The following is a 16,094-nucleotide window of genomic DNA, read 5'->3' on the forward strand; positions in this document are numbered from 1 at the left end:
AGACGCACACAGTGAAATATCGGTGTAATAGGTCTGCACAATATGCAATAATAAAGTATAGAAATGTTTATATACAGATGAAAAACCCAAGAGTGAGATGTCAGTGTTTCCCCCCGGCAGTAGCCTACTCTCTGCACATGCGGCGATATAGGAGCTGTGCATGTGCATCAGCAAATGAGTCCGGGTAGAAAAATGGGCATCGCTGCCGTGCTATATAGCACACGGCAAGAAGACGGTGCAGCATCTCGCATGCCATCACTTTGACGCCATGATGCCTGATAGGGTTTTAATCACCTACTTTGCCAGGAGGCACGTCAGGCTGCACGCACATCCGCTTGATGGTGCCGGGAGCCGGGCATCGTCGTACAGCAGTGATGGTGGGTGGCGGTGGGTGATGGGGGGAAGAGTGCCAGTGGCTGAGTGATTGGAATATTTGATCATTTTCATTATCATTTATTTATGAAAACATAACTGCAGGATATGCCATTCAACACCACAACATTATAGTGCAGCAAAGTTACAAGATTGGCACGACACAAATAAAAGGAGTGTGCATCCATGTGTAATACGCACTGACTTTAATGGTTTACAATCATTGCAGTTGCATGACAGAATCCTTCTTGGACAAAAAGGAAAAAACATACAGGTATATTGTAGTTTACAGTTCGGGCCATACTACATAATATGTTTTAAATAATAGAAAATGCATTGCACTACACGGATAAACAACATAGCATTGCAGCCTCGAGAACATACAGTCGAACATACAATAAGAGCCTCTGAAATTTTTAAAATGAATAATAAAAGAAATAATTTCACCCAAAAGTCCTCTTTTTTTTTCTTTTTGTCGTTGAAGGATATTAAAGTATCCTGGATTCAACCGGTCTTTACGTCCAAAACATTCCTGTCTGCATGGCGATTATCTTTCCACAAAAGTCAGCAAAAAATCAGTCTTGATGGGTTTTTTTTTAAATGTGGTCGATCCTTTTTGTGATTTGGTTTGGATTAGAGAGAGGGGGACAGAAAGAGAGAGCGAGAGAGGAAAATGGGAAATAAAAAAGAAAAAACACGCAATACTGGACTTTGAAATACAGATATCGTTTTAAATATTATATATTTATATATGTACAGTCATATAAAACAAATAATTCAGCATTTTCACAGTTTTTTTAGAGACATGCTCTCTAAATCGAAACCGGTGGGCTGCGTGTGTTGTTTGGATGGCAATGGCCATGGAGGTTAAATTAAAAAAATAAAATTAAGATGATCTTTGATCTTTTCTTTCCGATGTGAGCCGGATGCTGCAGTGGAGTTAAGTGTAAAATAATAATTATTTTTTTTGGGGGGGGGGGGGGGGGGGGCGCCATCTGATCAGGTGGTGTGCAGGTGGTTGCTCTTGGATTTACTGACGAACTTCTTCTCCTTGACCCGCCGGTTCTGGAACCAAATGGTGACTTGGCGCTCTGAGAGGTTGGTGGCGGCCGAGATGCGCCTCCTCTTGTCTTTGGTGATGAACTTGCTGGCTGCGTACTCCTTCTCCAGCTCCTTCAGCTGCACCTTGGTGTAAGGGACGCGCTTTTTACGGCCACGCCGGTAACTGCTCACCTCAGGCTGCAGGGGCACCACATCTGCATGCGGGGAGAAGGACATGGTCAAACGGAGAGCCGTAAATGCAGGCAAATGTCAACGCCTAATGGGGACAATATGACCGTGTTTTTACGAAAAGGTTTATGAATGGAGACAATGTCCTGACCGCTTATAGAATTATTAATAGTAAAGTGCATGGCGCCCCCTCTGCTTCATTGCATTTGCATGGGGCTGGGGGCGCACAAACCCACGGTGACCACAATGAATGTACGCACAATACAAACATACACTTATAGTCTGTTTCCATGGCTACCAACATTTCCACCTTCTTATATTCGCCTATCTTGATCCAAGTCTGCCTGCACGGCTGCACGTCACTGTGCAACCTGCTGTGCCAAGCTAAACAACTGCAGGCTTGCTGCATTTGTGCAAGACCTGTCCCAGGGAATTGTGGGTAATACTGTCAAGAACACAAACAATGGCAGTGGAGGTACACACAGGAGGGGGGTGAGAGAGAGAGAGAATTCTAAAAGTTTATTTTATAGCCAAGATGCTAGAAAGTTATGGGGGGATCTACATGGTGAAAATTCCATGTTGTATATATATATATATATATATATATATATATATATATATATATATATATATATATATATATATACACCATGGAATTATATATATATATATATATATATATATATATATATATATATATATATATATATATATATATATATATATATATATATATATATATATATAAAGACTAATAAGTGATGTGTACGTCAGAGCAGCTGACATATTAGCAAGATGATTATCCTTATCTTTACTGTGGGTGCATGGACTCTAAGTGCCAGTTTGGTGCCAATCAAAATGGGGTGATTACTTCTTGTCCTCTTGAAGCAAAACAGTTTGTGTGAGTGTGTGTTTTGAGCAAGTGTGTATGATTGAATGCATGCCCGTCGTGCTTGCGTGGTTCTTTTTCCATTATGGAGAGAGGGGGGGGGGGGGGGGGGGTATCAATGTAGTATATGAAGTTGAGCCAATGTGTATTTGCCCTATATGTGCATGCATTTATACCACAGAAAGCTGCTATACAGCAAAACATTTTAGTGGCATATATATGTTGTTATATGACATATCATGCCTTGGACATGGTCACAAGTAAAGCAAATGCATGATTCTTAATGAGAAGAGCCATTTTTTGTATGTAACATGACACTGAGTTGTGTGTGTGCGCACGCAAGTGTGTGTGTGTGTGTGTTTGTGTGCAGTGAAACAAAGTGTAGATCCTGATATATGCAACACATCACAGGGCGTTGAGATTTATTGGCACAGTCCAAACAAGCTAAGCCACTATCTTGTCATAAAGAGGGCAAAGGTGTTTCTTATTCTGCGTGACTGAAACTCAACTTGTGTTCATCCATCACATGACCTCAAAAGGTGGCTTTCTGAGGTCATGTTATTATGCCTTTCACTGTTACTCGTGTTTTTTTTTTGTTTTTTTTGTTTTTTTGGGGGGGGGTTATTTTCTGAAAAGCATGCAGGATTTGGTGCATGTCAGGCTAAAGGACAATATAGTCTTAAAATAGATTTGTTGTTGATAGAACATTCTGAGTATATTTTAGTATCTTTTTTTAATATAATGGAACACAATCATTTTAAATATGTCAAAATGATACAGCGTGCATGGTCACGTGAAAAATATAGCTCATCTTTCAACAAAACTGGCGACGAAGGGAAAAAAAATATTTGAATTTTGAATTTTTATTTTTATTTATTTTTTTACCTGGAAACGGTGACTTCCACAGATGGCTGGACTGCGTTTGTTCCTTGGAGCAGTACACCTGCCCATCCCAGCCATTGGAGAGAGCCCAGTGCTGGTAGCCCTCCATGGGGATGAGAGCGTCGTGCCGCGGCTCGGGGTGGCCACTGATGCTGGGCACCACCGACACGTCCAGATAGCCCGGCACGGCCTGGTACGAGCTGGCGAAGCTGGGGTAAAAGGCAAACTCTTTGGCCCGGCTCGACAGTTCCTCGGTGGGGAGCGCGCTGCTGGGCTCGGCGTATTTGTCTGCGGGGTGGTACGAGCACGGCTTCTGCTGCAAGTTGACGTTGTGCGAGTGGGACAGCCTGCAGCCGTAGTAAGGGCCCCCGAACGGGTAGCCGTAGCTGAGCGAGGCGCCCGAGGACGACTGCGGGGCTGGGCACTGGCGCGCGGAGTCCGGCGTGGAAATATCCGAGTAGACGGAGCCTTGGTGGCTCGCTATGGTGCCGGAGTGTCGTCCCAGGGCGGGGTGCGACATCAGGTCCCTGCAGTGGGTCGCGGGGCAATTGCCGCTCAGTCCCTCCATTGCTTGGCTCTTATTCGGTCCGCTTTCATTCGGGCTTTTTTCATAAACGTACATCAAGGTGTCCGCCCAGCGTGGATGCACAAGCAGCGAAGTCGTCATATCAGGGGCTGCCGATGCTTTTTAAAAGTCGACTTCTCCAAGACGGACACCTCATTTCCAACTACATTTAACACCCGGCGCATGCGCACAGGGGTGCCCCTCGTGTGTCCACTTCATTAAGGATGTGGCACGTGATACGCTAACAGGTCCTCGGCACACAGAGCCAGAGAGCCGGGCCGGAGCAACCCTTTAAAGAGACACTGGCTCGCCTGCTAGAGCTTCTCCTGCACAGCACGCCGCGCTGCCATTGGCTCCGAACAGCCAGCCTCACTCCCTTAAAGGGAAGTTTGCACACTAGGGGCGATAGTGGCAAATGAAAACAATCTGTGGATTTTAGCCGGCTTCCAGGCACTGCAACAGGCCATCTCAGGCAAATCCATCACTCTCATCTTCACATTTTTTTTTCTTCTTCACCTCACGACACCCTATGCTAAATAAACCCTGCAGAGGTCTTCCAAATTGCCTACAACGTGTAATTTATATGTTTTTTTCTAAATAAGGCACACCATACTCGCTTTGCATTTGTTATAGCGATCCATGAAAAAGCTATGTCAAAACATATGCTTTGATTCTAACACTGCGTTGTTATTTTCATCGACATCTTCTAAAAGTACGCATTTGAAGGCTGGAGCTACACCTTAAAACATTATGGGTAAAAACGCACACCATTCACATTCTAAAATAATATTCCAAAAGTGCGTCAATTGTGCCTTAACAGTGGCATTACAGGTCTCTGGAGGCACGTCATTCCATATTTTTATGAATCATCCTAAAGTTTTTTAGAAGAAAGTAGGACTTACCTGTTGATTTAAGGCATGTGTGTGACAAGTGCATAAATACATGATTCACATTCCCCTATATTTGTTCACAATAAATTGGAATTTCACTTTGCTGTGGGCAAAAATGCATCATTGCATTATTTCGTATTCACGAAATTAGTCAAAAGTCTTCAGAAGTGCATAAAGTGGGCATATGGGCGGGGTGGGGCAGAGGTAGTCACCTGACGGAATGAATATTGTCAAACGGGCTATACTTGGATAAAATAAATAAAGAATTAAGCTTGTTACTTTTAACTTCAAGTTTCCAATAAAATTAAGTTCTGAGTATACGTTTGTTTCATTAACAAAGCAATTGCATGCATCTATGTAACTCAAATAACGTTAGGTTTAATGCCATAGAACAAAAATAAAGATACCATTCACAATCCACTGGCTCGTCGTTCAAGCAATAAGACTAATACATTACCAGAGCAACTTTACGTGTGCACATGTCAAAGTAAAACATGAAATGTAGAGCAACCATTGCATGCAATAATAGCTAAAAACATATTACAAATGATCATGATCCTTTTAGGAGCATGAGAAATAAAGGCTTATGTAAATATGCGTGCAATATCAGAGCAAATCAGTGTGTTGTATGGCTTCCTACGCGCGCTATGAGCTATCACAACAACTGTATATTCATACGCAAAACGTCAATGTTTAACACTCACTGCAGGTCAAAATGAAAAACAAATAATAAAATAAGTATTGAATGCAATAATAGTGCAAAACATATTAGCAGTCATGATCGTTTTAATGTGCATAAGAAATATAGTCCCGTATGTAAATATGCGCGCAGTAAACTATATCGGAGCAATGTGGTAAATATGCGCACAACAAGCTATCAGAACAACTGCATATTTACGCAAAAAAATCCATGTGCAATGGTCACTGCAAGTCAACTAAAATATAAATTATACAGGATCAATTGTATGCTCTCCATTTTCCCAACATACCAAAAAGAATAGTTCAAATCATATGACCTGTCATGCATTTCGGTGCATGAGAAATAGAGTTATTTTAGTGAATCTGGTACTATATACTTTCATAGTCCAGTGTGTTATGGATAATATGCATGTGCACACTAATGTATCAGAAGAATACTCACAAAACAAGGCTGTAGGCATGCAGGATTATTCATACACGAAGTGCTTTTTACAAATGCTTGGAATAACACGAAGGCAAATAAAATAATAAATAAATATGAAATCGACCTCAAATTAATCCTGAATTAATTAAAATTAAAAGCAAAACGTGTCAAAAAATAATATCAGTTGTATGCACAGCTGAAAATAAATGCTTAATGGTCACTTAAAAAACACAATATTGACTATAAATGAAAAGTTTGCATGCTATAGTCATTTTTCCCAAAATAACATTTTAAACATGATGATCGTTCTAAGTGAGAATTAGTCCTCTGTGTTATATAAACATGCGTCCACGCTAATAGAGCAGGTCCTGTGTTGATGTAAATGTGTGTGTTTACAGGAAGTCATTCCAGGTAAAGCCGTTGCCAGGATGCTAAATGGTGATTCTAAGTTTGACAGTTACCGTAGAAATGAAAGTAATATACTTACAATAACCCCTCTTTTCAACGTTAGTGTAACTTAAAAAAAAAAAAAAAGACCATTCAGTCATTGTCATTATTATTATTATAATATTTTCTGTAGGTCATACCAGATAAAGTTGTTGCAATGACACTAAATGCTGATTCTTAGTGTGACAGTTAAATGAAAGTAATATATGTAATAGCCCTTCTTTCCAGTGTCAACGGGACATTTAAAAATACCATGCAGTTATTAACTATTATTATTATTAATAGAGCCAGACAGTTTGTATACACATACATGAGCACCACACAAGTTGCTGACGCTGCAGGCAAAGAAGAAAAAAAAGAAGAAGAAAAAAAAGAAGAAGATTGCGTGCAGACGCACAACTTTTTTAATTAGACGCCATGCTAAGAAGGGGACAACTATTTGACAACATGGCTTTATTTGATCGCAGCTAGCATCCTAGTGCGAAGAAATGCAAAACCAGAACATGCGCCACATCCTTCTATAGTGTCTAGGTGTTTATTTGGAAAGACAGGCGGATTAATTTCTAGCCGTGGCACTATTTGGAGGTGAACATGTCAGCCATGGGAGAGGCCCACGCACCGAGTGTCCATAAAGTGGACTTTTTGTGCTGCCTCTCCCTGCACGAATCGCTCCTATAAAGCAGCTTTATGCTATCTATTTATATGCCGCATGTGTGGGGAAGAGGAGCCTCAATTTGCTCAACATTTTTGTGCTGACTTGTCATGGGAAAGGTGGCCGCAGCGTTTGCCTGCATGCACGCCGCTAAGGAAGCAGAGCCCCCTCTATCCTTTTTTTTTTTAGGAGAGGGACTATGGTTCTTTTGTCTTAAGGAAAAACACAAGCACGAAGGGCCCATAGGCGGCAGCTGCACGGAAGTCCAAGGTCAAGGTAAAAAAAAAAAACTCAGACAAACAGGGTCGTAATCAGAGTCTAGACGGACAAGAATGAACTTCACACTATGTAAACTAGCTGTTATTTGAAGGCGCTTATTCTCTAGCATTTGCTGTGTGAAGGCACATCATCCAGAATTTTAGATGGAAATTCGACCAGAGGGTTTGTTTATATAAGTAGTTTCCCCCCAAACTAGCTCGCAGTACCAACGAGCTGATGCGTTATGCTTTTATTATTATATCTTGTATAGTTCATCATTTTAAAAATTGCAACAACAACAAAAAAATACCCATATAGTGTTCCAAATATATTGGACTTTTTTTCCCATAACTATGGTAACAACAACAACAAAAATACCCATATAGTGTTCCAAATATATTGGCTTTTTTTCCATAACTATGGTAAAATGCTACAAAATAAATATGGAATATTACAAGGTATTTTTCTTTAAAAAGGGGCACAAATTACTTATATTAAAAAATAGGGATGTCTTCTGTTTTGTTTGTTATGGTGTCTTAATATTTAATAAATAATAATACACCACAACACTTATCCACTTAATCGATTTTACAAATGGCATCACTTGTCAACAAATAATTTTAAAATATACACTTCTAATTTACAAATTCCATTGAACCAACAAATTAAAACCTATAAACGATAGGACTAAAAATATATAAAAACAAGCCAGGAAAGTAGGTAGGTATGCAGTAAAAAAAATACACATGAGATAGTAGTTATCAGACATACATCAATACAAATTTTAGTCCAACAACAAAGCAACAAGTTTTCAAAGTCTCATCATATGAAATATAACTTACTTCACCAATTATAATTTATTCATTTATTTTTATTGAAATTAATTATGGAGTACATTGTGAATACATTGAGAACAGGAAGTGAACACAAGTTTTTGCAACTGTTATGTAAAAGAAAAGGGGTTAGGATTAAATAAACTCTGCTTCTTCCTACTCCTTTTCGAACATGTTGAAAAGAGAAACTGGAAATTGTGATGTATCATGTTTTATGTTTGCATGTTCGAAATAAACTCAACTCAACTCAAAGTGTGTGAGACGAGTTTAATATGTATTATACATAATTAACCCTGCTAAAAGTAGGCTTAAAATACCCTGCACAAGTAATTTTTTTTCATTATTTTTGATACATATGAATACATTTTCCCCGTTATATTATTTTGTCTCTTTGCAAATTGCACTTTGCAAGTCCCCCCCTCTCCTCAATGTATTTTAAATGCTTTATAGATATGAGAACTGCAGCATTCACCACTAATCTCTGCATGCAACTTCTCTTATACAACAGGCCTACATGCCAACTATGACTATCTGGACAAGCAGTCGTGGGGTGTTGTTGTAAATATCTTAACAAGCAGACTTCATGTCCTTCCAGACAGACACTGTATGTGTGTGTGTGTGTGTGGGTGTGTGTGTGTGTGTGTGTGTGTGTGTGTGTGTGTGTGTGTGTGTGTGTGTGTGTGTGTATGTGTGTGTGTGTGTGTGCGTGTGTGTGTGTGGCATCCATACCCACACATATGCTGCCTACCTGCGGCTTCCGCTCTCAGGAAGCTTGGCTGCATGGGCACAAGACGGCGCTCAGACCTCATTAGCGGCGTGAATTTAGCCTGCTTTAACCTGGGAACTGGAGATATCTCTATACCAGTATTCTCCTTACTAAAACAAGTTCACAACAAGTTGAATAAAAATGAACAGGGATCAATCTCAGAGTGATGCAAGAGGTGGTCCATGCAGGTAAACATGAAGGCTGCAGTGCACACATCCACTGGACAGGGGGAATAATAAAGCCACAAAAGCGTCCACGTGTATGAAATATAAGGTGATTTTTTCCCCTGAGAAAACCATCATGTGAATGACTAAATACTTTACAGGAAATAAGGCAACTGCTCACCCGGTAAGTTGAGTCACTGCAGCTATGAGTGTGTCTGTGTGCCTTTTAGCTTTTAGACCAGACTGGATGCAACCTGGGCTGCTGCAAAAAAAATAAGTTTCTCCGACATTTCACCGGCGACGCCATTAGGCACACTTGCCTGGAAATATCCATTAAATTAAGCTTTTGCCATAAATATTTATGCTCATGTTTGTACGTGCATAATTGTTATTGAGGCTGATACAGGTGTGTTGCGTCATATGTATCAACACATTGAGTATGCCTTATGCGTAAAACAAGCAACGCATTTACAATAGTAAACATAATTGTAGTGTTTAAAAATGACCGTGTAAGTCAAAATTGAGCATTGTTCTTTCACATCTCGTTCGATTGTGCATGTGCAGGTGTGTTGTAATATATCAGTAAATGTGCAATTGCCTGACTGTGTGAGCAGATGAGGGCGTTGGAAATATGTATCTGAGAACCAAAAACGCCATTGCATTACGCTTCAGGGTTGTGTTCAAGATCATAAATGTTTGCATAAAGCTATCGACGCATATTGGACGCGAGGGGAAATGGAACGAACATGCACAACTGTACGGGTTTAGAATTGAACACAATGATAATTTACTAATAACAAAATGGTGGGACGTTAAAATGTGCAATTGTGCAAACTTGTCTTCTGGTTTTTATCAAGCATTAGGATTGGCAAATTCCTGCCACATTCCTCATCACGTTGCTCAAGAACTTTTTTTTTTTTTTTACATGTTCCACATCACGCCACACTATTGCTCAAACTCAATGAACTATCACAACACAAACTTCATCCACGGGAAGTTGCCTGATCCAAATATGTGACTATAAAGTGGTCACTTCAGGCCTCCACGGCGCCTGGTTTGATTGATTGATTGAACGTTTTATCAGTAGATTGCACAGTACAGTACATATTCCTAACAATTGACCACTAAATGGTAACACCTGAATACGTTTTTCAACTTCTTTAAGTCGGGGTTGACGTTAATCAATTCAGGTTGCCAGGTGTATAGCCGCTGCACATCCATATTCCAGTCAAATCTTGAAAACATCTGACAAAAACACGTTTTTTTTATTTATTTATCGCTGACTCATGTAGCACAAAAGGGTTTTCTTTATGTATATATTTTTTCCAAATAAAATACCGACATGTTTGCGCACCGTTCATTTGCGCGCAGTGTGTCATTAGTCAAAATAAACACAGAAACCCCCTTATTAACATTCCAAAGTTAACACGTTTAAACTCCTATAGCCAGAGCTGCAACGCAAAAAGACGAAGGTATGAAAAGAGCGGGCGTCGCCATTGCACTATTCCTATTCATATCATATACGTTATGGCCCGGGCATGGTGAAAATCCAGCAAAACCCTTGCTTCTCCCTACACGATATTTCATCACTGCACACTTCATTCTGTATAAATAATCATATCCAATGCAGAAGGGGTAAAAAAGTTAAAATGCTCAATTGTATATACACTTTCCATTAGGGATGGGCGCATGAAGTGTCCTGGAACACACTTTACATATTTCATTTGAGTGAAAAGTTGTTTATTTCTCAATTATATGCAACATGTATCCAATTGCTATACAGAGTTCACAAAGCATATATTGTCAGAAGCACCTGCACACATGCACCTATTGCAATCTATATGTATCATATATATTTACAAAAACAAAAATAAGACTTAAGTTTTGTTAGTCAAAGGGGGTGCACAGTGTTTGCATTTTGCAATGCATCATCAGTTTCTAGTAGTTTGCCTCTCGCATGAAACTAAAACCCCGAAATCAACAACTTTTTTTTTTTTTTTTTAAGGCATATTTATTTTTCGGAATACAACACTGGAAAGCATCATAATGCTGCAGGTTAGTCTATTTTTGTGCTGGCTTTCACAAAACATCCAATATTGGTGCATCACAAGTGAAGGAGGGGAGTTAAGGGACGTTATTTTTTTAAATTCTAAACATTACATATTGCAATGAATGCGTGCATAAAACACGCAGCTACCATTAGATATGTGCAGGCATAGTCAATTATAGGACTCTGCGACAATGTTTGCACATTGATATGAACTATTAGACCAGGGGTCGGGAACCTTTTTGGCTGAGAGAGCCATGAAAGCCAAATATTTCAAAATGTATTTTCGTTAGAGCCATATAATATTTTTTAACACTGAATTCAAATACATGCGTGCATTTTTAAGTAAGACCAACATTTTTAGAGTATAACAAGTCTCTTATTCTTTTTAATAACATTGTTATTCTAAAGTTAACCAGAAATAAATATAATACTTCTTACCAATAATGCGACATCTTGGTCAGGTGCGATAGAAAACGGATTGTTGTATTAAAATGCATGAGAATGTTTTATAATTTGAATGTTATTTTTAACACTGTGATTACCAGCGGAATTATTCATTACTTATTCTGTTAAGCAACGTCAGCTAAGAGTTATCTGAGAGCCATATGCAGTCATCAAAAGAGCCACATCTGGCTCTAGAGCCATAGGTTCCCTACCCCTGTATTAGACTGTGGATGGCAGTGTGAATGTGTGCTTCTTTATTCCCATTGGATAAAAGCCACATAAGGGGTGTGATTTAGACAAACTAGTGCATGACTCTCGCCAGCTCTGTCTTTTAACTTGCTCATTTCCAACCTAAATATTCCTTGTGGTGCAGGTTATTTGTGTTGTCACATAAGAGGTGTCCGGCTCGCAGTGAGGTGCAGGCACACACAGCAGACTAAATAAATCCTCGTCGGAAGTCCAAGTTCAAGTTAAGAGAGGCGGTGGTGGCTGCTGGCAGACAAAAGACACACACGTTCATCGTCAATCATCTCAGCCTGCAGCCTCCATTATGGCAGAAGAAGTCTGCAAAAAAACTGTCCCACATTCCGAAATTACCAATTTAAAAACTCAAGCATTTTAATGTTCTGCAGATATTTTTGTTTGTGTGTTCTCCTTTTTCTTTTTTCTTTTAGTGATGAATAAGTCCATGTAACTAAAACAGGTGTCGATGTGCAAAATCCACACGCAAAAAAAGAAAAATAAATTCTAGAACTTGCCATTACTTTTCATCCTGTGTATACATTATTATTGAGCAACATAGTGCAGTGTTAATCAATTTTCTTCTCACTGGGAACATTTTTCACGTATATGCATGCCCCCAACCATACAATTCTCTTTTTTCACTTTATACTCTATGCCAGTGGTTCTCAAATGAGGGTACGCGTACCCCTGGGGGTACTTGAAGGTATGCCAAGGGGTACGTGAGATTTTTAAAAAAATATTCTAAAAATAGCAACAATTCAAAAATCCTTTATAAATATATTTATTGAATAATACTTCAAGAAAATATGAATGTGATTTAATAAACTGTGAAAAGAAATGTAACAATGCTATATTCAGTGTAGACAGCTAGATTTTTTGTGGACATGTTTAATAAATATTGATGTTAAAGATCTCTTTTTTTGTGAATAATTGTTGGGAATTAAGTTCATGAATCCAGATGGATCTCTATTACAATCCCCAAAGAGGGCACTTTAAGTTGATGATTACTTCTATGTGTAGAAATCTTTATTTATAAAGGAATCACTTGTTTATTTTTCAACAAGTTTTAGTTCTTTGTATATCTTTTTTTCCCAAATAGTTCAAGAAAGACCACTAAAAATGAGCAATATTTTGCAGTGTTATACAATTTAATAAATCAGAAACTGATGACATAGTGCTGTATTTTACTTCTTTATCTCTTTTTTTTTTTCAACCAAAAATGCTTTGCTCTGATCAGGGGGTACTTGAATTTTAAAAAATGTTCACAGGGGGTACATCACTGAAAAAAGGTTGAGAACCACTGCTCCATGCAGATTATTCTTGTGTCACTTTTGACTAAGACTGTCACAGGGGTTCAACTGCCAGCATGTTCGTTTTGTGCACGCACGTTACTGTTACCTAAACCAAAATATTACAAATAGTTCTAGCCATGCATGACACACACACACACACACACACACACACACACACACACACACACACACACACACACACACACACACACACACACACACACACACACACACACACACACACACGCACACACACACACACACACACACACACACACTGCAACCACTCCAGCCGCAATGATAATTCTGTTAAATATCTGAGCCGTGTGAATAAATGTTTATGACTAATCCACAGATGTACATGTGTACCTAATGTTTTGACCAATACATTGCATGCTGTGCCTCCTTTCTCGAAGGGCAGCATCGTGCTCTTTTCGTGCAAGTAAATGAAGCCACCAAAATATTAGCAACAAAGTGTGTTATGTAGTATATTGAAATGTACAAGCACACCACCATTAAGGACATGTCAAATTAATTGAGACATTGCATCATTGTTTTAATGCAACGTCACGCATAAGCCCCCCCGCCCCCTCTAAAAAAAAAATCCCTAAAAAATAGAATCCTCCATGCTGAATTATAGAAAATACTGTCTGTACGCACAATAAAAGTCCCGCCTGGTTATGAGGGCTTATTTGCACCACAATATAGATGCATACTATTGAAGATGACATTTAGACTATATTATGAGTCATTTAAGAAAACACACTCCAACTATAACACACGCATTCTCACAGGAAAAAAAAGTGCAAAATAACCTGATCACGCAGAAAGACGCAGGCCTGCAACGAACAGAACCATGAAGTCTTTGGGCCGGGCGTTTGGTCAACTAATGCTGCAAAGGAAACACAAACTGTGCGTTGAGAGATTCGATCAACACAATACAAATATAGCAGTCCCCCCCCCCCCCCCCCCTGTATAGAGGCTGTTTAAATCTAATTTGAAATAAGTGTAATTTTAGAAATATAATACAGTAAATATAGTGCATTACTTTTGCGTGCATGAAGCAATTAAGTGCAAAACACACTCTTTTTTGTGCCATGCAGGCACTTCACTGAAGCCATTTATCACGCGTTTCCATTGCAGCAATTTATAATTAGAGCTATACAAAATGATGGCAAATGATGGAAAATCCATTTGAAGTATTTTCAGATGGTTGATAAATAGTTATTCACAGCATCACGTACAGTAGTCAAACTATGCGCACTTTTAAGCCATTTTTTTGTCTTTTTGAAGCTGGCAAAGCTTTGACTTAAGGGACTTCAAAGTTGCGTATTTTGGGAAATAGCGTGTCTTATTTCAAATTCCTGTTAAACACAAGCAAGCATGCATCTTCAATGCGGGGGCAAACATGAGCTTGACATTGTCTCGTTGGGGACGAGTTTATTTATTTATTTTTTTATGTTACCTGTTGCCTGAATGTCCAAAATTCATTCTGAGTTGAGACGCAACTACGTCCTTTGCGCACATGACGCACCAATCAATGCAGACAAAACAATTAGTGCAGCCTCATTAGTGCCGCTGCACTGCACACATCATTCATGAAGTTCAAGTTCAAAGTCACTACACACACACACACACACACACACACACACACACACACACACACACACTGCTCGGCTGCAGCAGAGCATCCTGACCATGCAACATGGCACGATGCAGTAAACAAGTTCGATCCGTTAAACACACAAGTCCCTCTTAAAATACACATTCTAACCAGCTTTTATTATAGGAAAACAGAAAATACTTTTATTCAGTAAAAAAAAAGTAGTTTTGGTCAAGAAAAATCTGCCATTTGGACGCAAATAAATCCCAAGGAATCTCATTTATTTCATATTCGATTATGTTATTGCGCTTTCTGAATTTATACAGCATGCAAGAATAGAAGAAAAACAAACGAAAAGTTAAAAAAAAAACACACTCTGAAGTAACATTTAGTATCTTTAGGTCACGTGTAAAGTGCGCATGTGCGCGCAGGGTTATTTCAGACTTATTTAATTGCAGCGTGGGTTCATTAAATACACACATAATTATAATGTAATGATAAAAAGGCATATTGTGAATGAAATTCAAAGTGTACAGTCTTCTATTACAGACTAACATGTGAGAAAAGTGTCTGCTCCATGGCACCGCTGTGGGACGTAAAAAGCAAACCTTGGTCCACATTTTCCCGCGCTATTATGAACGCATGACCGGGACTGCAAATAATATTTCGTAATTTTCGTTCACGGGTGGCCTTTTTTTGACGAAAAATAAAAACATAAAAAAAGGCACGCCAAGATTATTATTACTATTATTAGTAGTAGTATTATTATTATACTTAAATAACGGTTCCAGGGCTTCATTTCGTTGTCTATATAATTGCATATGTGTACTTAAAAATTTGTTAGAGGGGTTTATATCATAAATATTAAAAAATAATAGAAACAGACATTTTCTTTAAAGGCCTAACAACCTGTTGACTTACAATGCTTAGTACAAAAAGTGTTGAATTGGGTTTGACATATGACATCTAATAACTTAAGATAACAGAAATGTCAGAAATAAGAACACAAACGAGCACAGTAATATTGGACTGGACGTCATGGGGCTAATGCTGATATTAATATATAAAACATGAGAGCGTAAGTACTGTTTTGATAAGCCATATCTGCAAGCAAGCCATTGTTTGTTGCCCACAAACATAGTTTATCTGACACAAGCTGTTTAATGGTTTGGCGTGAGTGCATGAGCATGCAGGATAAGACCAGAGCTGAATCCAGTCTCTGTTAAAAGGGATTTATACTTTTCACTGAGCTGAACATGTGATCATGTATTACATATTGCAAAGGCCGCACTTCATAAGGCAACTTAGGACAGGAATTCACTGTGCATTCTGTGGCTCCTCTGAACCCCTGAGGGATGCATTGCTTGTGGCAAATGGGTCTTGTGTAAACT

At 38.9% G+C, this 16,094-nt stretch overlaps 1 protein-coding gene across 1 annotated transcript; it reads right to left on the bottom strand.

The window, feature by feature from the left end:
• Positions 1 to 542: 542 nt before the first annotated feature.
• hoxc13a (homeobox C13a) lies at positions 543 to 4,183 on the bottom strand. Its single transcript, XM_061902251.1, has 2 exons — positions 3,377 to 4,183; positions 543 to 1,628 (listed from the first exon to the last, which is right to left on the bottom strand). The coding sequence occupies exons 1-2, from the start codon at positions 4,038 to 4,040 to the stop codon at positions 1,372 to 1,374; spliced, it is 921 nt and encodes a 306-aa protein (XP_061758235.1). The 5' UTR covers positions 4,041 to 4,183; the 3' UTR covers positions 543 to 1,371.
• Between the last annotated feature and the right edge of the window lie 11,911 nt (positions 4,184 to 16,094).

The sequence above is a fragment of the Nerophis ophidion genome, linkage group LG06, assembly GCF_033978795.1.
Source record: "Nerophis ophidion isolate RoL-2023_Sa linkage group LG06, RoL_Noph_v1.0, whole genome shotgun sequence".
Lineage (NCBI taxonomy): Eukaryota > Metazoa > Chordata > Actinopteri > Syngnathiformes > Syngnathidae > Nerophis > Nerophis ophidion.